This window comes from Erythranthe guttata, chromosome 13 (assembly GCF_056151865.1).
Source record: "Erythranthe guttata isolate IM_541 chromosome 13, IM_541, whole genome shotgun sequence".
NCBI lineage: Eukaryota > Viridiplantae > Streptophyta > Magnoliopsida > Lamiales > Phrymaceae > Erythranthe > Erythranthe guttata.
The window spans coordinates 19,187,797-19,212,095 of NC_142545.1; the positions used below are offsets into that span (position 1 = coordinate 19,187,797).

General features: G+C 36.7%; 8 protein-coding genes and 1 long non-coding RNA gene across 9 annotated transcripts; 5 read left to right on the forward strand and 4 right to left on the reverse strand.

The window, feature by feature from the left end:
• Positions 1 to 462: 462 nt before the first annotated feature.
• On the forward strand, positions 463 to 2,083 carry LOC105948701 (Leucine-rich repeat protein kinase family protein). The gene is made up of 2 exons (XM_012971931.2): positions 463 to 1,633; positions 1,711 to 2,083. Exons 1-2 carry the CDS (start codon positions 466 to 468, stop codon positions 2,073 to 2,075), a joined length of 1,533 nt encoding a protein of 510 aa, XP_012827385.2. The 5' UTR covers positions 463 to 465; the 3' UTR covers positions 2,076 to 2,083.
• A 1,117-nt stretch (positions 2,084 to 3,200) lies between these two features.
• LOC105948700 (basic helix-loop-helix (bHLH) DNA-binding superfamily protein) lies at positions 3,201 to 4,680 on the forward strand. Its single transcript, XM_088811875.1, has 2 exons — positions 3,201 to 4,209; positions 4,324 to 4,680. Exons 1-2 carry the CDS (start codon positions 3,529 to 3,531, stop codon positions 4,522 to 4,524), a joined length of 882 nt encoding a protein of 293 aa, XP_088668001.1. The 5' UTR covers positions 3,201 to 3,528; the 3' UTR covers positions 4,525 to 4,680.
• Positions 4,681 to 5,148: 468 nt separating this feature from the next.
• LOC105948798 (alpha amino-terminal protein methyltransferase) lies at positions 5,149 to 7,850 on the reverse strand. The gene is made up of 8 exons (XM_012972026.2): positions 7,399 to 7,850; positions 7,172 to 7,316; positions 6,822 to 6,880; positions 6,510 to 6,629; positions 5,992 to 6,093; positions 5,732 to 5,786; positions 5,543 to 5,640; positions 5,149 to 5,458 (listed from the first exon to the last, which is right to left on the reverse strand). Exons 1-8 carry the CDS (start codon positions 7,654 to 7,656, stop codon positions 5,306 to 5,308), a joined length of 990 nt encoding a protein of 329 aa, XP_012827480.1. The 5' UTR covers positions 7,657 to 7,850; the 3' UTR covers positions 5,149 to 5,305.
• A 21-nt stretch (positions 7,851 to 7,871) lies between these two features.
• LOC105948797 (Pentatricopeptide repeat (PPR) superfamily protein) lies at positions 7,872 to 10,427 on the forward strand. Its single transcript, XM_012972025.2, has one exon. The coding sequence runs from the start codon at positions 7,872 to 7,874 to the stop codon at positions 10,161 to 10,163; it is 2,292 nt and encodes a 763-aa protein (XP_012827479.2). The 3' UTR covers positions 10,164 to 10,427.
• LOC105948800 (uncharacterized) lies at positions 10,372 to 11,740 on the reverse strand. Its single transcript, XM_012972028.2, has 2 exons — positions 11,555 to 11,740; positions 10,372 to 10,788 (listed from the first exon to the last, which is right to left on the reverse strand). Exons 1-2 carry the CDS (start codon positions 11,738 to 11,740, stop codon positions 10,600 to 10,602), a joined length of 375 nt encoding a protein of 124 aa, XP_012827482.1. The 3' UTR covers positions 10,372 to 10,599.
• Positions 11,741 to 12,394: 654 nt separating this feature from the next.
• LOC105948801 (non-specific lipid-transfer protein C, cotyledon-specific isoform) lies at positions 12,395 to 12,982 on the forward strand. The gene is made up of 2 exons (XM_012972029.2): positions 12,395 to 12,738; positions 12,816 to 12,982. The coding sequence occupies exons 1-2, from the start codon at positions 12,395 to 12,397 to the stop codon at positions 12,823 to 12,825; spliced, it is 354 nt and encodes a 117-aa protein (XP_012827483.1). The 3' UTR covers positions 12,826 to 12,982.
• LOC105948799 (NAD(P)-binding Rossmann-fold superfamily protein) lies at positions 12,944 to 15,139 on the reverse strand. The gene is made up of 6 exons (XM_012972027.2): positions 14,647 to 15,139; positions 14,212 to 14,364; positions 13,974 to 14,067; positions 13,755 to 13,837; positions 13,421 to 13,574; positions 12,944 to 13,331 (listed from the first exon to the last, which is right to left on the reverse strand). Exons 1-6 carry the CDS (start codon positions 14,806 to 14,808, stop codon positions 13,096 to 13,098), a joined length of 882 nt encoding a protein of 293 aa, XP_012827481.2. The 5' UTR covers positions 14,809 to 15,139; the 3' UTR covers positions 12,944 to 13,095.
• Positions 15,140 to 16,253: 1,114 nt separating this feature from the next.
• On the reverse strand, positions 16,254 to 18,680 carry WRKY14 (WRKY DNA-binding protein 14). The gene is made up of 3 exons (XM_012971960.2): positions 17,797 to 18,680; positions 17,362 to 17,502; positions 16,254 to 17,247 (listed from the first exon to the last, which is right to left on the reverse strand). The coding sequence occupies exons 1-3, from the start codon at positions 18,399 to 18,401 to the stop codon at positions 16,518 to 16,520; spliced, it is 1,476 nt and encodes a 491-aa protein (XP_012827414.2). The 5' UTR covers positions 18,402 to 18,680; the 3' UTR covers positions 16,254 to 16,517.
• Positions 18,681 to 20,402: 1,722 nt separating this feature from the next.
• On the forward strand, positions 20,403 to 21,669 carry LOC148766120 (uncharacterized). The gene is made up of 2 exons (XR_016029128.1): positions 20,403 to 21,093; positions 21,379 to 21,669. It is a non-coding gene; the product is annotated as an uncharacterized LOC148766120 (long non-coding RNA).
• Positions 21,670 to 24,299: the final 2,630 nt, after the last annotated feature.

A 24,299-nucleotide genomic window follows, 5' to 3' on the forward strand; every position in this document is an offset into this window, starting at 1 on the left:
ACACCATCTCTGTTGCCATTCTTTTTCAACAGGAAGCATATCCACCGCCATTGCTATAAAATTGCAGAAACACTAATTTCTTTTTGAAGATGGAGGAAATTGAAACCAATGATTTTGTTGATGTGCGAAGCTTTGCCTATTTATGTTTGGAAATCTTCCATTAATGAACATAATGAGAAGATTTATTCCAAAGAAAAAAAGACAAGAAGTCGAAGAAGACGAAGAAGAGAGGAGAGGAGAGGGGAGAGAAGGTGTAGGCTTTTGGGGGTAATTATGTCACTTCACATGCAAAACTGAAGAAAAAATCGCACAATCCGCGAGTGCGATACACGTTATGCTCCGAGGGGGGTTTTCGCCTTTGACTAATTAGTACAGGGGGGTATTTGCTAATTTTTTTATAATAGGGGGGAATCGCGCAGTTACGATTTTCACAGGGGTAGTAAATGCAATAAACTCTTAATTCCTATGATCACATCCACAGCAACTGTAGTAGAAGATCTAAACAACTTACAGCCACCTGCAAATTTCAACTCCACAATCACAAACAACTGCCTCACAAACCCTTCCCTCAGATACTGCGGTACCGCCGCCGCCACTTTCGATCTTCGCGAAATTTTCAAGTTCACAATCGTCGCGAGCCATTTATGCAACATTTCGAAGAATCCAAACTGCGTCGAATCTTTTCCGAAAATCGACCTTCACAGCCAACCGAAATTAGCACCGCTTTACCTATCGTTCACTTTCTTCTGGAAATTCTGCCCCTTAACCGTATCGTCGATCGATCTTTCGAACAATTCGTTGGATGGAAATTTCCCAATTGATATATTGCATTGCTCTCAAATTCAGTTTCTCGATTTGAGTCATAATAATTTTTCGGGTGATTTCCCAATGCAGAATTTTTCGGTTCTTGAAAACCTCACTTTCCTTAACCTATCTTATAACGACTTCTCCGAGTGTAGAATCTCGGAAGCCCGTTTCTTCGAGCGTTTTAATTCTACGAGTTTTATCCATTCGGGCCTTATTCCGAATCACAAAGAGTTTAAGATCAAGGCTGTGCTTTTATTGGTTGGTTTTCCAGTACTTGTTATAGCAATGGTGGTTTGTTGGGGATGGATTATATGTTTCAAAAGCAAACACAACTTTACACCGTCGATTCTAGAATCAGCGACGGATGGATTTTCGAGACGGAATCTGGTCGGTAAAAGTAAAGAATCGAGTACATATAAAGGGGTTTTAAAAGATGGAAGAGAAGTGAGAATCGAGATTTATTTGGGTAGTAATAAAATATCGAGAGACGAAAGAAGGAGATTCGTCGAACAATCTAAGGTTCTTGTTCGGTTACAGCACAAAAACATCGTCCCTGTACTAGGCTGGTGCGATAGCAGTCGATTTAGCGGCATTGTCACCACATGGATAAACGGAGAGAACGTCGAAACGTGGCTGACGAACAATGCTCCTCCATGGAAGCAAAGGGTAAAAGTAATATTACGAGTTGCTGCCGGAATTTGCTATTTGCATCAAGAATGGCCCCACATTTGTTACAACCTTAAAACGAAAAACATAGTCCTGTCTGAAGATGGAGAACCGGTTATAACGAGTTTCAAAATCGACGATCATCACAGCAGCAAAACGAGTAAGCCTGCATTCTAAATTTTTATATATTTTAATGATTTATATATATGATGATCAATTATATTAATTTACATGCAGAAACATGCAAGTTTGGAATATTTATGTTGGAGATAGTGACGAATAGGAGAGCGGTGGAGGAGTTCGAGAAGAAAGAAATTGGTTTTGTCGAGTGGGTGAAATTGAATTATTCCGAACATGTGGAGAATGTGATCGACAAGAGAATGAAGAAGACGGCAGAAATTGTTGCCGAGGCTGCAGAGGTAATCGAGTTTGGGCTGATGTGTGCAGATATATCGAATAGTCGGCAATTAAAATGGGATAAAATATCGGATTTGCTGTCGAAAATGGCTTCCGCAGCACGATTAGCTTCGCCGGATCGTCATCATAGGACAACACCTGGTTTAGACAGAGGCAGAGTACATAAACATGTGCATCATCACTGAGGTTATGATTTATATATATTGGTAATTAATATCTATTAAATGTAACCTTAAAACTATCAAAAATCCTTATTTATCAGTACTGCATGCAAGAACATTCGAAAAGTGTGTGTGTGTGTAAAAATAAAACATTTTCTTTTCAAGATAACAGAACAAATTAAATCCAATAAAATCTGAATCTTACAGAATCATCTTATGAAGTTGCATTCAGAACCAAAAAATAAAAATAAATAAATAGATAGCAAATTGGCATTTTAAATAGGGTAAATTTCACTTTACCCCCTTGTACTCTGCCCAAGAACCACTTTACCCCCTCGTACTCTTAATTTTGTCGATTTACCCCCTTGTACTTGTACAATTTCCCAATATAACCCTCTTCGTCAACTTTTTTCGATTTTGACTCTGACGCCATTTGGCCAAGAGTCAAAATATTGACGTAAATATTGAATTTTTTCGATTTTGACTCTCGAGATTAGAAAAGAGAAAGTTTCACACATTCATATATTTTTTTTCTTTGCACTGGGTGGAATCGATCAATTTTTGGGTCTTGATTTTTACTAAGTTAGGGGTTCAATTTGGGGATATCTTGGAAGAGGAAGTGGTGGAAAAAAAAGAAATGACAATATTGATGGAAGAGAAACGATGCGTTATAGGCAGTGGCAATTTTGTAATTTACAGAGTTGACTAAACGGCGTCAGAGTCAAAATTGTCAAAAGTTGAAGGAAAGGGCTGTATTGGAAAATTGTACAAGTACAAGGGGGTAAATCGATGAAATTGAGAGTACGAGGGGGTAAAGTGGTTTTCAGGTAGAGTACGAGGGGGTAAAGTGGAATTTACCCTTTTAAATAAATAAATAAACAATGAGAATTTGTTCATTTTTGTAGCCCAGTAGTACTTTGGTACAAGAATTGGAGTTTGAGATGATAATTAAAATGGAGTAAAGTGTAACAAAAGAATTTAGAAAAGGACCAAAACAGAAAAAAACCTGAAGGTAACGGTTAGAGGAGAAAAAAGGCGCCAATAAATAGCCCTAAAAGCCCATTAAGGTGTCCTAATAATTAGGGAGTTAGTTATCCTTTAATGACCATATTATCTCCTATCCAATAACCTCCATTCCCACGTTCTCTCTCTCTCTCTCTCTCTCTCTCTTCTCTCTCTCTCATCTCTGAAAAATAGACATTAATAATAATAATAATAATATTATTTAGGTCTACTGATATTCAAGACTAGTAGTAAAAGACACAGAATCTTCCTCGATCAGGTATTCTCTCTTACATTATCTTCTCGCACTTTCCATTTTTAATTTTCCCTCCTTTTTTCTACTGCTCCCCCACCATTTTTTATTTTTTTGCTTAATTAATTACTTAAAATGCAGTTAATAATGTATTCTTGTTTGTATTTTGTATGCTGATCACACTTAATTTGTTTCACTTGCAGGTTTAATTTCATTTCATCAATGGCGGCGTTGAGCTACTACTCAAACTGGGGACCACTTCAGCCTGTAATGGACTCGGATATAATAAGCATGCTGGCTGACCCAGTAGCAACTCAGCCGGAGCTGCCGCCGGAGCTCCAAACTTTCCCCGACGTCGATTATCTCCTCGAGCAACCCAATGAATTGTTTTACCCAGAAAACCCTAACTCCCTTCTATATGATTTCACTAACGGAACCCTAACTGAACCCTTTTCCGTCCAGCCAGAAATCGAACCTTCTTTCTTCAACTACCCCAAACGCCAAAAGGGCGGTGATTACGATGAATTTTACTCCGACAATAATCTCAGCTTCAAGCCTTCTTCTTTCTTCAATATCCAAAACCCTAGTTTTCCAACTGTCCAAGATTACTCGCCGTCGTTACCTGATTTTCCGATCGGTTACGCCACCGGAAGCTGCGGTGAGGGTTTGAAGAAGGATACTTCAACGGCGGCCGGGAGTAATACTTTATCAGCACAAAGTATCGCCGCCAGGCAGAGGCGGAGGAAGATCACGGAGAAGACTCATGAGCTGGGAAAGCTTGTCCCCGGTGGACAGAAGATGAACACCGCCGAAATGTTGCAGTCGGCGTACAAATACATCAAGTACTTGCAGGCGCAAGTCGGAATTCTCGAATACATCGATTCATATGATCATCATCATCAGGTAAATAATAATAATTAATTAATTAATTAATAACCAACTGTGTCACATTCTTGAATACATTGATTTTCATTTTCTTTGCTAATTGATTTGCATGATTTTTGTTGTACATAGGAGAATCGTGAGACGGAATCATTCGGAAAACATGAAGAACTGCAGGTTCTTCTCGAATCTCCGCTGATTCAAGAAAAGTTGTACTCGAACGAAAAATGCATTGTTCCGCAGAAATTCATCGATGAACTGAGCAGAAGCGATGATCTGATCGTCAAATCCAACCCGGAATTGATTTCCTTGATTGTAGTGAAACAAGAGCACTGATTCATTTATGTTCGTTTGTGAGGTTTTAGGGCAGTTTTGATTAATTAATTAATTAATTTATGTTGTTTTAGTTTAGTTTTAAGGCAATTTCTTACTGCCTTATGTTTCTCTTATGTTGTATTCCTTGCTAGATTTGAGGATGTAACCATTTCTTATTTTTCCTATTGCACTAATTTATCAATATATATTATTAATTTATTATTATATATACATGTATATGTCACATCAAATAATAGAATACAAATGAGATTAATTTGCTGCTGCTTATTTATTGTTCCAAATGAAACTTATAAACCGAAATGAGAGAATGGAGAATTTAATTCATTTTATTAATTTCACATTTAAGTTCAATCAGCTGTAAATTGGTGCTAATTCTAACCCTAAGTTGATTGCTGATCTAGACGAAAATTAAAAGAATTTTTCAATAATATTATTCATCCAAATCATGCATTTTGTCCTAATTAATTAATTAAATGAAGTTTTAGATAGGGCAGTTAACAATAATAACTTCCTTAATGACTTAGTCTTCCGTACAGACTTGCTTGGACAAAGTCAAGGTAGTTATAGTCTTGGAGATATTTGTGGAGTGAGTGTAGGAGTTTGTTTACCACGTGCTCTTTAGTCTTTAGAATTAGCAACTTTGTTGTAAATAATAAAATTATTTTTTCAGGAAAATAAACTAAAGTAAAAAAAAAAAAATCAAAGTTTATATTGTAAGAATACACACAAAAATCTGTAATTAACTGACTGAGCTGAAAAAGTAATTGAGAGTGAACAAATCTCATTTGATGATGGCAGGTCTGTTTACATGTCTTTTAGATCTGGAACTGTTGACTCTCTTTGGCAACTCAGTTGTGACTCGCTTTGTTGGCAACTCGGTTGTCAATGCGTACATCTTTACCGCGAATAATTCATCAGGAAATCCTTTTTGATCCTGCCCACAACACAATTTCAATGAACATGTATTGATAAATCAAAAACAATGATTACGAAAAACGTACTATTCGTGATCATATACCTTCATTTTATAAACATGCAGTCCACATTTATTAAATAGCTGCTTGAAGTACAAGTCCGATCGTGTAATGCTTCTGTCTTGTTTATCCAGAACAAAACCTAAACAACGGCAATTAATATACGAATCAGCGTAAATTAGTGTGTGAATATATATATATATTCACAAGACTTGAATTATCGAATTCATTACCACTTTTTGCAATGTTCTCTTTCAAAACAAAAAGTCCACCGGGTCTCAGACCAGCCTGAAATAGGTAGCATTACTAAATACAGTATAGAAAATACAAGAGACTAACGATATCATAACTATACTGCAATTGCATTAATCGTACCTAATTAAATTCGAGATAACTGGAAAAGAAAACATTGAATACAGATGTTTTTGATTATATGATTATATTAAAAGACAATCGCTATAGTTTACAACTATACGAGATGGGATATATTTACCTTTGCTCTCTGGAAGAACGACACAAAGTCGTCATCTGAAAGATGTCCGATACACCACTGAACCCAAATAATATCATACCTTTCTGCCTCTGGAGTGAATTCCTAACATAAAAATGACCGAATAATTCAGTAAAGAAAGGCCCTATTCAATTGGATATATTTTAATCAGGGTTGTAGGTTAAAATAAGAAAAATGTGTATATCTAACTTAAATAAAAGAATTGCAACATTGGGTACTACACATTAAGGTTGATGCCAGACAATATGTAGCACCACAGACGATTGATAACACGAGAATCGAGGGAGGGATGCAGTGTATCTTTAGAAACTGTACTTATGGTTGCTATCAGATTGTTGATCCAACTTTCGAGTTTCCATGGGCACAAAGCATAGCATTTCTAATATGATTAAATGATTCGTCAAGCAATTTTCGGTACAACAAGGCCAACTAGATAACGTGGTCAAAAAACCTAAAATCACGACTCAGTTCGTGCTATGACAAAAATGCAAGCATCTCACCTGAAGCGGGATACAAAAGAAGTTGACAGCCTTATACTCCTCTGTGACCATCAAATTTTCTGATGCCAAATTTACGCGGGCAGTATCTAGAAAATGTGAAACGGGTTCAAGAAGGTCAACCTGGATTAACGAAGCAATATCAATAAGATAAATTCAGTATACAAAATTTAAAGAAAGGCTTCACAACAAGGTCGGAACTTCGGTGAAAATCATCACTAGCACCAGAGACAAATACGATGGTTCAGCTACCAATACGTGATATATAAAATATCACGTAAAAGATATTTAATAGAGAATATACACAACACATACCTCGTTAAAATATCTTATGAGAAGGTTCTTGGTGACTCGTCCTATCCCCGAGCCACAATCTGCAGCCATTACAGCAAAAAAACAATTCTCTAAGCAATACTACAGCAAATATTTTGATCGAAATCTCTAACGAAGTAGAATCCTTTCTAGACGAACTTGTTGCAGAAAGTAAATGATAGTGTTACTCTTTACTTCAACAAACAAATTTCATATTTTAACCTAAAGAAAAACCATACTATATGTATCCAAATTCCAAAATAAAGAGATACAATCATACAAAAGAAGAATTAACAGTAGACACTTAAGAATTCCACAAAATTTGTTGAGCTCTGTGCCAAAAAAGTTGGTACCAAGAGCAACAAGACGCCTTCCTCTGCCGGCATCGGGAAATCTTTCGGCCAAAACGGAATTCAAAAATGCCTCACTACCCTCAATATCAGGTTCGTTCACATGCGCATACCCTCCCAGAACTCCGTCCACCGTTGCTTCAACAGCCTTCTCTTCCAAAAATTACATAATCAATCGAATTAAATACAAAATCAAGTTAATCACGTGGTGCGTGAATGATCCGACTTACCTGCCAATAGCCGACGCCGTCGGAGTACCACTGGGATTTCTTCAGGGGGTCGCCGTCCCCCACCTCTTCCCGCCACATCTCCTCCGCGTTTTTGAATTGACGGCCATCGGAGTCCAATCCGCAGCCGTCCATCTGGAGGCAGCTCAGGGGTTTCACTCTCACTCTCACTAGCGAATTTTCCGAATTAGAGTGCGGTGGTAACGGGCGACTGGGCGGAACTACGTTGAAAAGGGTATTGTGCAGAAGGTGGTTGTACATTCTGATTCACAGCATTATTTGGTGGTACCATTACGAAAACCTCAAAAACCCAATTTGGAGTGAAGCTTTACAATCTGTATGGGCCTTTAGCCCGTTAGCCTGCTCCTCCGCCTTTGGCCTACCCAAAATGGGTAAATTTATTTATTTATTTTTTAATTCAAGAAAATAAAATTCAAGACTTGTTTCTCAAGAATGGTCCCAAAGTGAGAGTAGAAATGCAAACAAAGAATGCTTCTTATTTAGCGAATGTGTTGCAAACTTGCATCGATCATAAATCCCACAAATTAGGAAAACTCGTCCAAGCTCATATCTTTCGTACAAATCAGCTTTCCAACACTTTCCTTGTTAACCGCCTCATCGAGCTCTACTCAAAATGCGGCCACACTCCCGCCGCCCGCCACCTGTTCGACCAAATGCCTCTCAAAAACATATTCTCTTACCACGCTATTTTAGATTCTTACTGCAAATTAAATGACTTGGACAATGCGTTTCAAGTGTTTGATCAAATGCCCGAGAGGAATCCCGTTTCTTGGAATTTGGTAATTAGTATGTTGTCGCGAAATGGTCTCAAAGAAAAGGCCCTGGAGAGTTATTTCTCTATGAGGGTGAGCGGTTTTGTGCCGACTCATTTCACCCTGGCGAGTGTTTTGAGTGCTTGTGGGGGGTTGGCCAATTTGCGTTGCGGCAAGGAGTGTCACGGAGTTGCTATCAAGGTTGGGCTCGATGGGAATTTGTATGTGGGCAATGCGTTATTGGGAATGTATATGAAGTGTGAGTCTATTGCAGATGCGGTGGTGGTATTTAAGGACTTGCCGGAGCATAATGAGGTGTCGTTTACTGCAATGATGGAGGGGTTAGTAGAAGCTAATCACATCGACGAAGCATTTGGCATGTTTAGGCTAATGCATAGAATGGGAATCATAGACTGTGTATCGCTGTCAAGTGTATTAGGTGTTTGTTCCAAAAGTGCAGCCGATGAGTTCCTTGTGAGCGATGGCAGCGAGGAGAAAAGGTACAAAATGCATGGTAAACAAATACATGGGCTTCTTATTAAACTCGGGTTTCAAAGTGACCTGCACGTAAACAATTCGTTGCTTGATATGTACGCGAAGCACGGGTATATGGAGTGTGCAGAGATGTTATTCAACAGTATGTCTGAAGTGAGTGTTATTTCGTGGAATGTTATGATAGCTGGATATGGCAAGCAGTACGATATAGAAAGGGTAACGGAGTGCATGCAGAGAATGCAGAGTTGTGGATTCGAGCCCGATGACGTCACTTATGTCAACATGCTTGCTGCTTGTTTGAAAAGTGGGGATGTTGAAACTGGGCTTTGGATATTTAATAGTATGTCGTTACCGAGTTTGACATCATGGAATGCTATCCTCTCAGGTTATTCACAGAACGAGTACCATAGGGAGGCGGTGATGCTTTTCAGAGAAATGCAGTTCAGAAAGGTGAGACCCGATCGAACGACTTTTGCTATAATTCTCAGTTGTTGTGCTGGCATGGGGCTTTTAGAAGGTGGGAAACAAATCCATGCTGCCTTATTGAAGAGTGACGTTTCGACAGACTTGTATGTCGCCAGTGGAATGATTGGTGTTTACTCCAAATGCGGTAAAATAGAAGCGGCAAAACACATATTCAATACGGTTCCCCAGTACGATACAGTCTGCTGGAATTCAATGTTAGCTGGTTTTTCCCTTAATTCGTTGGATAAAGAGGCTTTTACTTTCTTTCAGCAAATGCTAGGTAAAGGGATGCCGCCGACTGAATTTTCTTACGCTACTGTACTGAATTGTTGCTCGTCACTATCATCTCTGTCTCAAGGGAGACAGGTTCATGGTCTGATAGTGAAAAACGGACATGCAAACGATGTGTATGTAGGTACCGGTCTCATCGATATGTACTGTAAGTGCGGTGATGTGGATGGGGCGAGACAGTTTTTTGATACGATGCCGTTTAAGAATACTGTTACCTGGAATGAGATGATACACGGTTATGCTCAAAACGGGCGTGGAGAAGATGCGGTTCGTTTATTCGAAAACATGATTGAAGCTAGTTTCAAGCCTGACTGTATAACATTTGTTGCTGTTTTAACTGCTTGCAGTCATTCTGGATTGGTGGATATTGGATTGAGAATATTCGATACGATGATGCAAGAACATGGTGTGGAGCCGGTTAGCGATCACTACACTTGTGTTATTGATTCGTTGGGGCGAGCTGGCAGGTTCAATGAAGTTGAGGAAATTATAGATAAGATGGGGTGCAAAGACGATCCGATTATTTGGGAGGTGTTGCTCAGTTCTTGTAGGGTTCATGCGAATGTAAAGTTGGCAAGAAGGGCGGCTAACGAGCTGTTCAGACTGGACCCCACAAATTCTGCGTCGTATTCGCTTATGGCGAATATGTATTCGTCGTTGGATAGATGGGATGATGTGGAAGATGTTCGAGGTGTAATGGAAGAGCTGCAGGTCTCCAAGGAACCGGGTTATAGCTGGGTTTGAACTTTGAAAAACGGCTGAATTCGTCTAATGATGACTCAAATCTTTGTTTCATTGTCTGATTCATGTGCAAAAAAGATGTCGTGCATGCCATGAAATATCTGTCCGTGTGGAAACCTAAGTTTAAGAATGTTCGTATTTGACTAATTTTCGCAGCCGTACTTGCATGAATCCCAAGAGGGTGCCGGAAGAAGAAAAAAAACAGGTGGAATCCCAGCAATTTTTTTTGGAACTCTCATTCCCGGCAAAAAATACACAATGTTTTTCGATGTTGTCATTTGCCATTTTATCGCAGTGAATTAGACAAAGCAAACAAGCGTTCAGAATCAAAACCAAACACTTCAACATATGTACAGTATTATCTTGAGCAGTAAAAAACAAAAGATGATTTGAACAATCCTTTCTAATCAATCCGATGAGCAAAACCAAAAGAATTCGTTCAGACAAGCATTGCAAGGCCTTGCTTCTTGGGAGGTACAACGGCCTTGTTTCCAGGAAAGGCGGTACGAGATACGTCTACAAGGGCCTTGAAGCTGTATGGCTCGTGCATTGATATCTCTGATAGAACCTTCCTGTTCAGCTGGATATTTTCCTTCGTCAGTCCATGTATGAAGTTTCCATAGTTCACCTGTCGTGCAAATGACGAGTGAAGAAAAAGTTACATCATAACACATCTTCATCAAACACAAACCAAAACAATTAACCTGAAATTTACGACATTGCCGAATACTCATTTGAGGATCAATAGCAAAAGAGTTTGGTAACTTTAACTTTCTATTACTACAACTACTGGTTGTAAGAAACAACGTCGAGCAATAACAATAACAAAAACAACAGCCTTTGCCTGCCCATTAACCTTTTTTTTTCTCTCGTTAAATAAACCTCTCTTGTTCTTTTCCATGACACATACTATATCTCATCTAAATGAACCTACTTGCTGTAAGTTCACATTTGGACTTTAACCTTCGGGACATTCGGACTGAATCCCGATTTGGCATTTAATTAATTATCCTATTTAATTATGCCGCGTCCATTTAATCTCATCTTTGTCGCACGTTAATTGTCACCAAACGCTAACCCTACAGCTCTGTGAAAGCTTATAACTGTGTTGCCAGTGATGATATTTACAGGACTCAGTTTACTTTTATTTCACAAACCACACACTCATAAATCACACCAAAATGCAGTGTGACACACTGTATGCCTCTCACATATGCGAAATTAATTACAGCAAACAGTATTTTAACATAAATTCCTTCAGACCCATACCAATTACCAACCCAAAACTCATAAATCCCTGGACCAGTAAGAAGAAACAGCAGCAATTCGGAAATAGGGTCACAAAAACAAAAGAAGAGAAAATTGATAGGAAAAGAAAGGGAAGAAAAACGGACCCCGTACTGACGAGTGCCGGCGTTGATACGCATGATCCAAAGGGAACGCATATCACGCTTCTTATTGCGTCGATCTCTGTATGAATACTGTAGCGCCTTCTCCACTCTCTCCCTCGCTATCCTTATGCAATTCTTCGCTCTCCCTCTGAAACCCTTCGCCAATTCGAATACCTTCTTCTTGTTCATCGATTCTGCTTTCTTCTTTCTCCTAGGTTCCTGGGTTTTGGGTTTGTATAATTTAGGGGAAATGTGCTCTTTTTAAGGGTTTTAGCTCTCTCTCTGAACAATTAATTGCTTTGATTTGCATCTGTTCTGTGTTACATTTTTGCCCCCAAACTATATGCATATTTCATATTGACCCCGGAATTCTTCGGCTATCTTGGGAAGTGGGCTGTATCCGTCGAGCCCATCAGTATTTGAGCTAAAAAAATTAACTCCCCATCAGTGGACATTACATCTGTTTTGTGTTACATTACACGTTTGCCGTCCAAATTATTTGAATATTACATCTTAACCCCGAAAATCTTCTGCTATTCTCGGTTTGACCCCTAGATAGTTCTTTTTTCAAAATAAAGTCCCTCATAATTTTTTTTTTTTATTTTGGCTTTATTCACTTTCATCAACCCAAGACACCACCTGCAAAATAGTTATCCATAAAATCAGATTGTATTGGGAAGCTAAAACTCCACATACTCCAATGCCAATGCCCAAAAACCAAACTTCTCATCAACTTCTCTCTATATAAACCCCATTTCCACCACACCAACTTCTCATCATCAATCCATTCTTCCTCTAATTAATACTCTTTACCACATTCCAATATCCAAAAACAACACCAAAATGAAGGCTTCACTCTTATCCTTGTTTGTTGTCCTCTCCCTGATTTACTTCTACGCTCAATCGAGCAATGCAGCCCCAACGTGCGGCACGGTCGACATGAAGGCAGCCTCGTGCATCACATTTGCCACCGGCAAAGACTCGAAGCCTTCGCCCGCATGCTGTGCTGGCCTACAACAGCTGGCTCAGTCCGTCAAATCGGTTGACGACAAAAAGGCCATCTGCAGGTGCCTCAAGGCCGGGATCAAGAACTTCGCAGGCGTGCAGGACAAGCTCTTGAGCAGGATCCCTTCTGCTTGTAACATCAAAGTCGGCTTCCCTGTTTCTATCAACACCGATTGCGAAAAGTAAGCCCTACAAAACAAAACATTTAAATTTCCTCATAACTTGGAGTGTTTCTAAACTCATGTTTTCATTTTTGCAGGCTCCACTGAGACCCGTTCGAGTTTGATCAGATCACGTTAGAGGTGTAGAAGATGTTTTGAATAAGACAGCTCCGATCCAGTGAGATGTGGAGTTAATAATTTAGTTGCATGCTTGTCATATGTACGATTTTCCCAAGAAAGATTATTGCAATAAGAATTTTGAGTACTTTAATGCGTTTAGCGAAAACAAAAAAAAACGAAGATAAGCGGTCTGATCGATATTTCATCCCATAATCTAAAACTAAATATCTAAATTGATCCATTTGGTGGTTTGTTATATCACCAAGGAATCTCTTGACCATCCCAAGCAAAGAACCTGCCATTGTCAGATGCTTTGGCATTGTTGATGATGCTCAGTAGCTTCTGGACCGAAAACTCTTTGGTGAAGAGTTTTCCTTCTGGAACATTTTTCTGAAATGGTTTCGATAAATCTGTATCTACTGTGCCTGGATGCAGCAGAATGCATGTAATTGGATCTTTCTTGCGCGCAAATTCCACCGCCACAGTCTTCGTCACTGCACGGTTTAAAGAAAGGATTTTACGTATAGCAAACACCACTTTGAATTTTTTTTTTTTAAATTAACAGAGAAGTGAAGTTTGTTACATTGATTAAGTGCGGACTTTGAAGACCGATACGAGTGCCACCCTCCTAAACGATTATCTCCGATCGATCCCACTCTCGCACTTATGTTGGCAACAACTGCTAAGCTTCTCTCTGTTCCAGTACCACCTCCAACCTTGAGCAGAGGCCACATATGCTTTTTTCCCATACAAATCACAAGCAATAGTTCATAAACGAGGAGTTGCCAAAATCAAAGCAACCATACAACGATAGGCCACGTTAGGCAAGTTAAATTCCAAAGCATCTTCCTTATTTGACATGTCTTTTTAACTACTCAAGCAGTTGATAACAAATAGAAGAAACTAACAGCACTTACCTTGATAACCAAAATAGGGCCAACAGCATTGACCTCGTAGTTGAGAAGTAACGAATCTCTTTGAAGTTTGTTCAATGTGGTTTCTGTACTGAACAACACATAAAACACTCGATTCAATTTAATGGAAACCGGTTGAGCTTCTATCAAACATTATTTCACTTTAACCAGAATTAATCTATATGCGCTAAACCGATAAAAATAATTAGTGGACATCTGTACCTGGCTGCAGAGTATTGGGTATTGAGAGGATTCCAGATGCATTTACGAGAAGGTTTAGATAACCATACTTATCTTCCACAGATTTTGCTGCCGCCTAGAATTAATACTTGGTATAAGGCGAAGAACATGATAATAATGCAATAAGAACAATAAGTTGAATTGGAACGAATATCATTTCTAGATCATAAAAATCATCGACAAAGGAGGTGAAAAGTATGCGTACTGAAATTAGTAATACCTCTATTGTGCTATCAACGGTGAGATCTAGCTGATGAATATCTAGCCGTTCGGCAAATTTATTCTTCAATTCCAAAAGCCCGTTCGCACCGTTAGGATTACGACATGTTGCCACAACATGCCCTTTGTTGTTTTTCTCTAACAATTGTCTAACCTATATGCAGCCGAAAATGAATTAAAGTAATAAAATCCAAACAAAACTGAAGAATTCGACACACATCGTTGTTATGTTATGCAATGAGATGGCAGCCATGAAAGATTGACTACTATATCGATCAATATGCATTTATATTATGCAATGGAAGAACTAGGTTATGCTTATGCAATGATCCCCATCCCCATTTTCATGCGCAACAAGGAAGCAATCATATATGAAAACACAAATTGACACAAAACCTAAACAATGGCAAAACTTTCTGAAGAATTGTGAACTCACGAATTCAAGGCCAATGCCTCTGGAAGCACCTTGAACCATTGAAACACCGCCTTCACACTGTTTAATTGCAGAAGAAAACATGCGGGGCATTGAAAATGGCGTCTGAATTCGCCTCCCCATCAAAACCCACTGCTGCGCTACATAATTCAGCTTCATCATCATCTTATTTCGTTCGTCGGCGATCGAATTCCAATCGTCACTGCTCTTCACCTTCCAATTAGGGTAGGAATTGAACTTTTAATTCACTGCCCTGAAAATGCGATCTGCGTTCAAAATTGGGGAGCGTGGCATTTTGGTAGTTAGAGGAGTTGAGGAAGCTAAACGACGGCGTTCAATTCAGAGCCGTGGGCTGGCTAGCCGCATGGCGAGAAAACGGCCACGTCAGACTCTGTGAATCTCATAAAATTTGAGTAGGATGTTTGGAAACACGACTTTTACGGAAAGGGATTAGTGTATTGGAATAATTAATTGCATGGTCAATTTTAATGTATGTAAGTGTAGTGCGATTCCTTACCCATCAAAATCATCACCCCAAACAGTGTCGCCAATTATAAAAATCGAGTCTCCAAATGCGCTTTTTATTTTCATCCAATCAGAAAACGACTTTAGGTACATAAATTGTTTGATGAAAGTTGATGGATTTGACAATTCGAGATATCCCACTGTTTGCCAACTAATAATTATCATCATAATAATAATAATACAACCTATCAAACGTGTTTCCACTACTATCTAAATTTCCAATTATTAATTTGTTGCATTCACTACATTATATTAATATTAGCAAAGTATTTTATAATGCATTTTCAATACTGTATTAACTGCATATATGCATGTTTTAATCTTGTAATTCAACTATAACTATTAACTATCTCTTATAAAGAAGAGTTATGTTAGTCACTTTTATATAATTTTACTAAAATGAAGATATATTTATTGAGTTTCTTAATGCTTCTGCAATTCTAAAAAGAAATAATTATTTAGAAAGAGAGAGAGTAAATAGTGATGTTTTACCAATATTAATAACACAACAACTTTCTTAACAATTAGAATAAAACACATGTATTAATTTCTTTTTTTTTTTAGAATAAAACGAGAGTTAGAAGATTTAGATTACGATGGCTCGACGTAATTACGACACAAATTTTCAATTAAGTATTTCGGGAAAAAGAAAAAAGAAAAAACCACAATCCAAAGTAGTAGTCTGCATAAAGAAAATCTTAGGAGGAACAAGAATGAAGAATTCATAACATAAACCATAGAAAAACAACAATATTATTGTTTTGAGATGTGTATATATACATACATGAGGATCGGAACAAAAAGCTGCTTGTGTTACTGTATGATCATATACATACATGATACATATATATAAAAAATACATATTTCCCAGAAATGATTATATTTTGTTTGTAGTAATTAAGGGCATAGTATTATATATATCCTGTCTTGTCTGAAAAATGTACCTTTTTAATTGTTAACTGTTGAAACCTTCTGTTCCTCACCTTTCTGTCCCATCCACACTACCAATATTCCAAAACCAAATGCAATGCAGTAGTACTTCATTAATTCATTGTATATCTATATATATAATTAACTGCTCCCAATTTATAACTTATAACACTAATTAATTATATATGAGTAGCCTAATCAAAAGTGTTTAAGAAAAATGCATGTCTACAGAAAATTAATCAATATTATGAAAAAACTTCCCCACGTGCGGCGGCGAAAACTTACACACATGCACAGTATGCATGGCTTCTTGAATTATACATACATGAAATGTATAATATATAGCTGCTTTTGTGTTTATCTTTTTTCTCATGATGAGTGGGGCCCGCCGGCTTGTGTTGTTGAATCGGAGAATCATATCATGGATGATCGTTATTCTTATTAGCTGGCTCTCCATATGATGCAGTGGTGGTGGCTGCTCCGGCGGCGGCGGTGGCGGGAGAAGAAGTAGTGGTTGTGCTGATCATGTTGTTGTTGTTTCCAGTTGATGCCCAATCGTAGAAGGTGAATGGATCCAAAGACTTGCTGTCTGGGCCATCATCCTCGCCGGAGAATCCTTGCGTCAGCAAGATATCCAACGAGTCGGTCTCGATTTCTCCGAGATCGGCGAATAAGAAACTGTCTTCGGAATGGTGGGCGGCGGCATCCGGCAATGTTGGCCTGTAGATATGCGAAAACCCTTGATTATTATCGTCAAATTCCAAGTGATGATGATGATCGTCCAAGTCTTGTTCCATCTCCTCCTCTTTCACGGCGCCGCCGCCACCAACTGCTGTATCATCACCGCCGCCGCCACGAGTACTACTTTCTTCCTCCAGCAGCTTGTGCTCTTCTTGATGATGGTGATTATGTTTCTGCAGGTGGTTTGATCTGGTGGACTTTTGAGATGATGATGATGATGGGTTAATGTTCTTGGATGAAGACGAGGGCTGGGACCTGGTTGAGCCGGCGAGAGCATTTCTTTGTGTGGGCCATGGGTGGTTGTGCTCCGAAGTGTAGGTGATGACCAGCATATTCGGGTCGGTTCGGCTCCGCTCTACTTGCTTCCGGGCCGAACATCCCTTTGAGCTACTGCATCTATAGTAACCCCTGGATTTTTCATCACATGATCAATTTTTGTTTCATCTATCTACCAATTAATAATCAATGATCATTAAAAAAACAGAAAACATGAGATTAAATATATATAATTAATTAATTTACCTAGGGTATGGGGAACCTTTGATTGGTTTCTGACCGTACTTTCTCCAGGCCCAAAGATCTGATGGAACAATTTCTCCACTGGATCTGCTGTTTGCAGGCGCTGGTGCAGGTATACACACTACCTTCTTCGCCTGACTTTTCCTGCACATACATACATACATATATACATACATACAGATGTATGTATATATTCCATCAAAAAGAACAAATTAAATTATTTGATGTGTACATATATCATTTTCAGAGAACTGCATGCATGAGTATTGAGCAGTAGTTCATCTGTTCACTTGTTCACTTTTTTCATTCAGAAAAGCCAAAAGTAACGGACAATTTGACAATGGCAGAAATTCATCTCACAATTATTATATTTGCAGATATGAATATAATCGTCGATCGGTTTGAAGAAAATAAAAGAAAATAAAAGAAAATACCCACCTTCTCCGGATGCCCGTATTTCGCGGAGACGAGATCTGCAAATTACCAGGGCTTTCCAACAAGCAACCTAATTTGGAACTATTTGGGGAAATGATCAAAGTATGATCAGGAGCCTTTACTAAACCCCTCGGCGATTCAGCGGCGGCCGCCGGAGAATCACACGGTGGCAGCGGCAATTTCGGGTTAGTTGCGATCTGAAGCATCCTTGAAAACATATTATTAGGTCTTTTGATCAACCCATCAATATTAGAAGCAAACCCTACAGTACTACTAGTGCTATTTCCAGTTTCTTCAGAGCTGCTGTGGAGAAATAATCCAGATGCCGGGACGGCGGCGGCGGCGGCGTTGATACCATGAAGAAGAAGAAGTGGATCGCCCATATGGCTGCTAAACGGGTCCCCGAAAACATCTACCGGGTCGTCGGTGGGATAAGTATTAATATTATTATTAACGGTGTTGTTGCCAGCTGGAAACTGCCAATCCGCCAGTGCGGCGGCGGCGGCCTCTTCTGCTGCTGTTTTGCTGCCGCCGCCGCTGGCCCTTAATATGTCGGTCAAATCTCCCTGCTGGTAATTCTCCATCCTCTTCAAGAAGTGACTGCACATGATATACACTCAACTCAACTGATCAACACAAAAAAAACTGTCTCGTTTCACTTTTATTCATCCGTTTTATTTTGCCTCTCTTTTGCTCCAAACAAACATTAATTATTCAAAAAAAAACAAAAAACAAAATGAAGACGGAATGAAATGAAATGAAATGAAATGGTGATCTAGAGAGAGAGAGAGAGGAGAGAGAGAAAGAGAGATGAAAACGCTGACTTGTGTGATATAAAACAGCTCAATTCCATACGCAAACCGATCTAGAGAGAGAGAGAGAGAGAGAGAGAGAGAGTTGGAGGGCCCGGATAGAGAGTTGTTAATTAACAAGTTAAATATAATAGTGTTTTTTTTTATAATTTTAACAAGGATTAATTGAGCTGGTTCAATTTTATTTATTTAACAATTACATAAAATAATAATGGTCAAATCGATATGTGCAACTGTTTAATTTCTGTTAAATTAATAGTTATTTTAGCATATTATTGTTCTTCACCTTCTCTCTCTATCCATCTAATCTCTTATCTTGGACCATGTCCTTAATTTGTTGTTTTGCTACTAAACTAATTAAACCACTACATACACATATACGTACATCTCTTCTATATATATAAATCATTTACAAATTACAATAAACAAGTCATGGAAAAGTTAAGAGGCAACAACCAGCCGCATTTCTCGGAGAAAACACCACTCCCAAACAAGAAAATCATTGTATATATATTCTCTTATTTTTACTCATTTTATTTATTTATTTATTTATTTATTATGTCTCTTAACTTAAATATCTGAATTTCATTAATATGATGAGTGTGTAAATGTAAATATATTCAAATAAGAAATTTTCAATGGGGGCACCGACTTCTCTATGTTTGATGTGATGTCTATATATATGGCTCAGTCAGTGTTCAATCTTTAATTAATTAATTACACTTATGCCTCAAAGTACAGATTATAGGTAGGTTAGAGAGCCTACTCAGGACTAATTGAGACCACCAAAATTATAATCAAATTAATGTACAATTAATAAAATTATATTCGAATTATATCAGATAATGAGGTAATAATTAGTCAAAATTAAATATATAAAAAGCACGAACAATTAATGTTTCATCATTAATTATTACAAACTGTATCAGGTCATGTGGTAGTGAAGATTATGAATTATTAATAAATACTCACAAAATTAAAATTGGCACATGAAGTTTAGAATTTAAGAATGCTCCAAATGGCTGTAGCTGCTACTAGCCATTTAAATAATTGTTTTCACTTATTCCGTTAATTTATATTTCCCGTTTCAAATTATCTGTCGCTTTGGAGAATTATTTTATTTTCGATCCCATTTTTTTATAAATATTTAGAATTTCAACAATTTATTAAATGTATTGTTTCCCCATTTTTATCAAACATTAATTAATTATATATATATTTTTTTCTTTTATGTGTATTTTCTTAAAATTAAATTAAAAAAAACATTATAAGCCATGTTCATGCATGAAACAAAATACCCACACAATAAAACAAGGTTAACACTGGGATTCTCTGACACAGAATTTGTCTTCTTAAACATTTTGTTAATTAATTATTATAAACTGTGGGAGAGAAGAAGAAGAAAGAAGCATCCTTCCATGTGATCCACAATCATATTTTAATCCCATTTGTTAAACTATTATTAATTACTACTAATTAATAACCTGAATTAAACAATTAATTAAAGCCGTGACTGATCCTAATAATGACAAACCCTACCTCGATGCTTACGTCTGATTAATATGTGAATTTGATTAAGGGGAAATATGCAATACACCCCTTATTTGGAAAATATTTTGAACTAAACCCAATTGACTTTAAAGACTTTTCCCATAACCCATATCCCAATCTAAATTAGTGAGACCCCCCTTACCAACCATGATAAGACTAAAATGCCCATATGTGTAAGGTTTTTAACCTAATACAATTTTATTTTTCTCTCTTTCATTCTCTCGCTCTTTCTCTCCGTTCTCGTTCTTTTTTTTTTTTTTTTTTTTTCCTTTTCCTTCTTCTCTCTCTCTCTCTCTCTCTATTTCATTCCAATTATTTATTTATTATTTTATTTCTTTTTATTCTCCTCCCAAATTCCTTCTTTTCTTTCGTTTATTCCCTCACCATTCTTTTTACTCTCTCTCTCTAATTTTCCATTCTTCATACTGTGTGTTTTTTCAATGTTCTCCCAATTTTAATTGTTCAATTTTTTTAATTATTTTGGAACAATATTTAATTATTTTTCTCTGTGAATTCTAAAAAAATCAATTACAAGGGAATCTTTTTTATCCGATTTTAATTTTTGAAAATGCTTCCAATTTTTATTAATCTTTTTTTTCTCCAAAATATACATATATGATACAAATATTGTTGTGTTTTTGAAGTTCGCCGATTTTGAACAGATTTTTCCGTTCCAATTCACAGTTCTTTTTTTTCTTTTTTCCTTTTTCCTTCTTCTTCAAATCTGTAAATCGCCGCCGCCGCCGGCCGAAACACGTTGCAGGAGGCCCTCCTCCGCTGATATTGGAGATCGTTTCCCCTTCGTCGAACACCACCACATCGACGCCTGGTACAGCTGGCGGCGGCGCCTCCCCACCTTGTCGCCGCCTCCGTCGGATTTCTACATGGAGATTTCCCTTCTCTCGACGATGACTACCAATATATACTATATTAATTGGTAAATTTTATTTTTTTATTTTTCTCGAATTAATTGTCGAACTAGCAATAGAATATGTTATGGATCTGATTTTCAGTTCTATTATTTGTTTGTTATGAACGCATACATTGATTTTCAATTATTCTGGATTTTATTAAATTTTGTGTTATTCTGAATGTTTAGATCTGGAAAACTCATTGAATTACGAGATTAGTCGGTTGTAGTGCAATGTATTTTACAGAGTAGTCATATTTGACAGAGTAGTCATGTTTAACAACTTAGTTACATTTGTCCTTTTTTTTGTAGTGCTGCCTATGTTCAACATTTAACAGTGTAGTCATATTTAATACACAAGATCAAACGGAAGATTAAGTGCGGTCGGTGCAACCGAGTTGGATACCGCAACAAAAAAAACATGTTCGATGGCCATTGTTGAAAGATCACATTAGTTATTTATTGTTTTTTTTAGTCATTTTTTTTTTCTTTTTGCAATGTATTTTGCTATTAATATTGCAAGTTTTTTCAAGTGCTGATTACTTGTAGTCACATTACGCAGAACCTAGTCACATAATAGTCATATTCTCACTTTCCTGTTCAGTCACTGTTATACAAACCGTAGTCACATAATAGTCATATTCTCGTTGTTTTTGTTAAGAATCATACTTCTACTGTCTGTTAATTATAATGTTTTACAAAGTACAGTCACATTCACATAATAGTCATATTCTCGCTGTTTTTGTTAAGAATCATGCTTCTACTGTCTGTTAATTATAATGTTTTACAAAGCACAGTCACATTCACATAATAGTCATATTCTTACTGTTATCTTAATAAATATGCTTCTACAATATGTTAATTACACTGTTATACATCGCGTAGTCACATAATAGCCATATTCAACTATAGTCATAATCGGAGTTGTAAATCTGTCGAGGAAAAAAAATCAATTTTTTGTTTAAATATATATTTTTTTTTTTATTTTTTTTTTGTTTAATCAATTTTCTAATAAAAAATATTTTTTTTATTTTTTAAATTTTTTTCTAAAAAAAATATTTTTTATTAGAAAAAAATTTAAAAAAAAAAAATGGTTAAAAAATCCGAAAATAATAAAAAATAAAAAACATATTTTTTTTTTATTTGATTTGCTAGCAAATTTTTAGGAATTTGAAAGGAAATTTTTAGGAATTAAATTATTGTTATGGAAAGAGAGAAAAAAGGAATAATTGAGACTAATTATGCTAATTGACATAAGGGTAGAATTGGAAATATAAATTCTAGGGGTTTATCACAAAGAAAGATTTAAGGGGTGGACATATCACCATTTATTATCTATATGAGGGGTTTATTGCTAATGACCCCTTTGATTAATTAATTAACGAAGACTTTTGATTAAAAGTCGTGCATGTTTAATGGCTCCTCCTCAAAAAGTCTTTCTTTGGTTGCTGAATCTGATTAATCATCCACCGCTGACGTCACTTTCCGCCGGCCATTTACCGGCTACTTCAACTAACTGTATATCTCACGATTCATCCTGGCCTTTGATGTAATTAATCCAGCTGTATACGTGGACGGCCCTGATTGATCAGCCACCAACCTCTCTTTTTGAGCCACATATCATAGAGAAAAAAAAAAAACCCAGCCAGATTAAATTATCACCTCGAGAAGATAAGGGAATTACTATAAATTAAAAATATAAATTTAATGTATGTTTAAATAAATAAGAGAAAATTAACTAAAGTAAAATCCATCAACTTTGCATGTGAAAATAAATTTTAATTTTTTTTTGAAGAAGATAAAATAAAATAAAGACAGTCCCTAGAATTGCGTGGCAGGTGCACGTGGAATTAACAATCACAACTTTACTTACATTGGCAATAAGAAGAATACTTTTTACCTTTATTTTGGGGATCAATTTCGAGATCCCCCAAGCTGCTTTAATTGCATATTAATGAAGCTCCGGAAAACCAAGGTCATTATTTGTAAATAAATATTAAATCAACATAATTTTATTTATGTATTTGCAAAATACAACATCAAGTACACCTTAATTATGTTCCTAAAAGCAATATATTTGTTACCTTAACATAATTTTTCAAAACATGCAATCACATCATCAGAATCCGACAATCATCCGTGTATGAGATGAATTTTGTACATAAAGAAAACGAAACCTTTGTTTTTTCTTCAATACTTGAAGTTTTTGAAGAATGTGTGTGTGTACGTCGAAGAGGACGAACGGACGGACCCCCTTTATTTTTTCATTACATGTCATATCAATTAAATCTTGTACAAATAACATATTATCGACTTTTGCTGATATTATTCATAATTTTTTTGTTATGTCTTGTCGTCGCAACATACCCGTGCTTCTGCGAATTTTTTTATGAAGAATGAATTAAAAACAACTTTAGAAAAAAATGTAATTAATGCAGAGGGAAGAGTTAATTTTTTTTTAATTATTAGAAATTTATTTCATAATGAAAATAAATAAATAAAAAATAAATTGGAACTTTACTCACGGCGGGCTTTGTATTGAAGAACTTGTTTACTGGATTGGACCTGACTATATTGAAATCTTAGTGGGCCAAAGAGATGAGAAAGCCCATAAAAATTGTTGATGGGCTTAAAATATCAAAAATGATTTTCTTTTTTTACTAATAATTAAGAAAATTAGAAGCTAAAAGATGTATATAATAATTATTTGATATTCGAGATAGAACCGTTAATAAAGGAGCAATACATTTTCGACATGCTTCGCTCCTCATATGCCACCCGATTCAACCAATCAACTCTATCTGATTGGTATAGCCGAGTGGCATACAGGGAGCCAGGCATGTCCATTACTCCTATATCGATAGGACCGCCCGTTTTTCTTTCTCAAATACTGTAATTTTGCGAAATCAAATCTTTTATTTTTACTTAATATATATTATATGATATACATATTTGTGTCTGAAAAAACATTCACAGGAAATGGAATATACTGTGTGTGATGATGCAAGTGATGAGGGTGGAAGAGCTAATTTATAGAGTTCATAAGTGGTTTTACTCACCTAGTGTGAAAGGAGATAGCTTGTAAAATTTCAATAATCTCGATAATTAAAGAAATTTGAAAAGATGATTATCGTAATTGAATGTAATCCACCAACCTTCTCAAAATCCAGTCAATCTTTACATTATTTCATTCACTTCTTTTTCCATGCCGACAATGAAATCATTACGGTGTG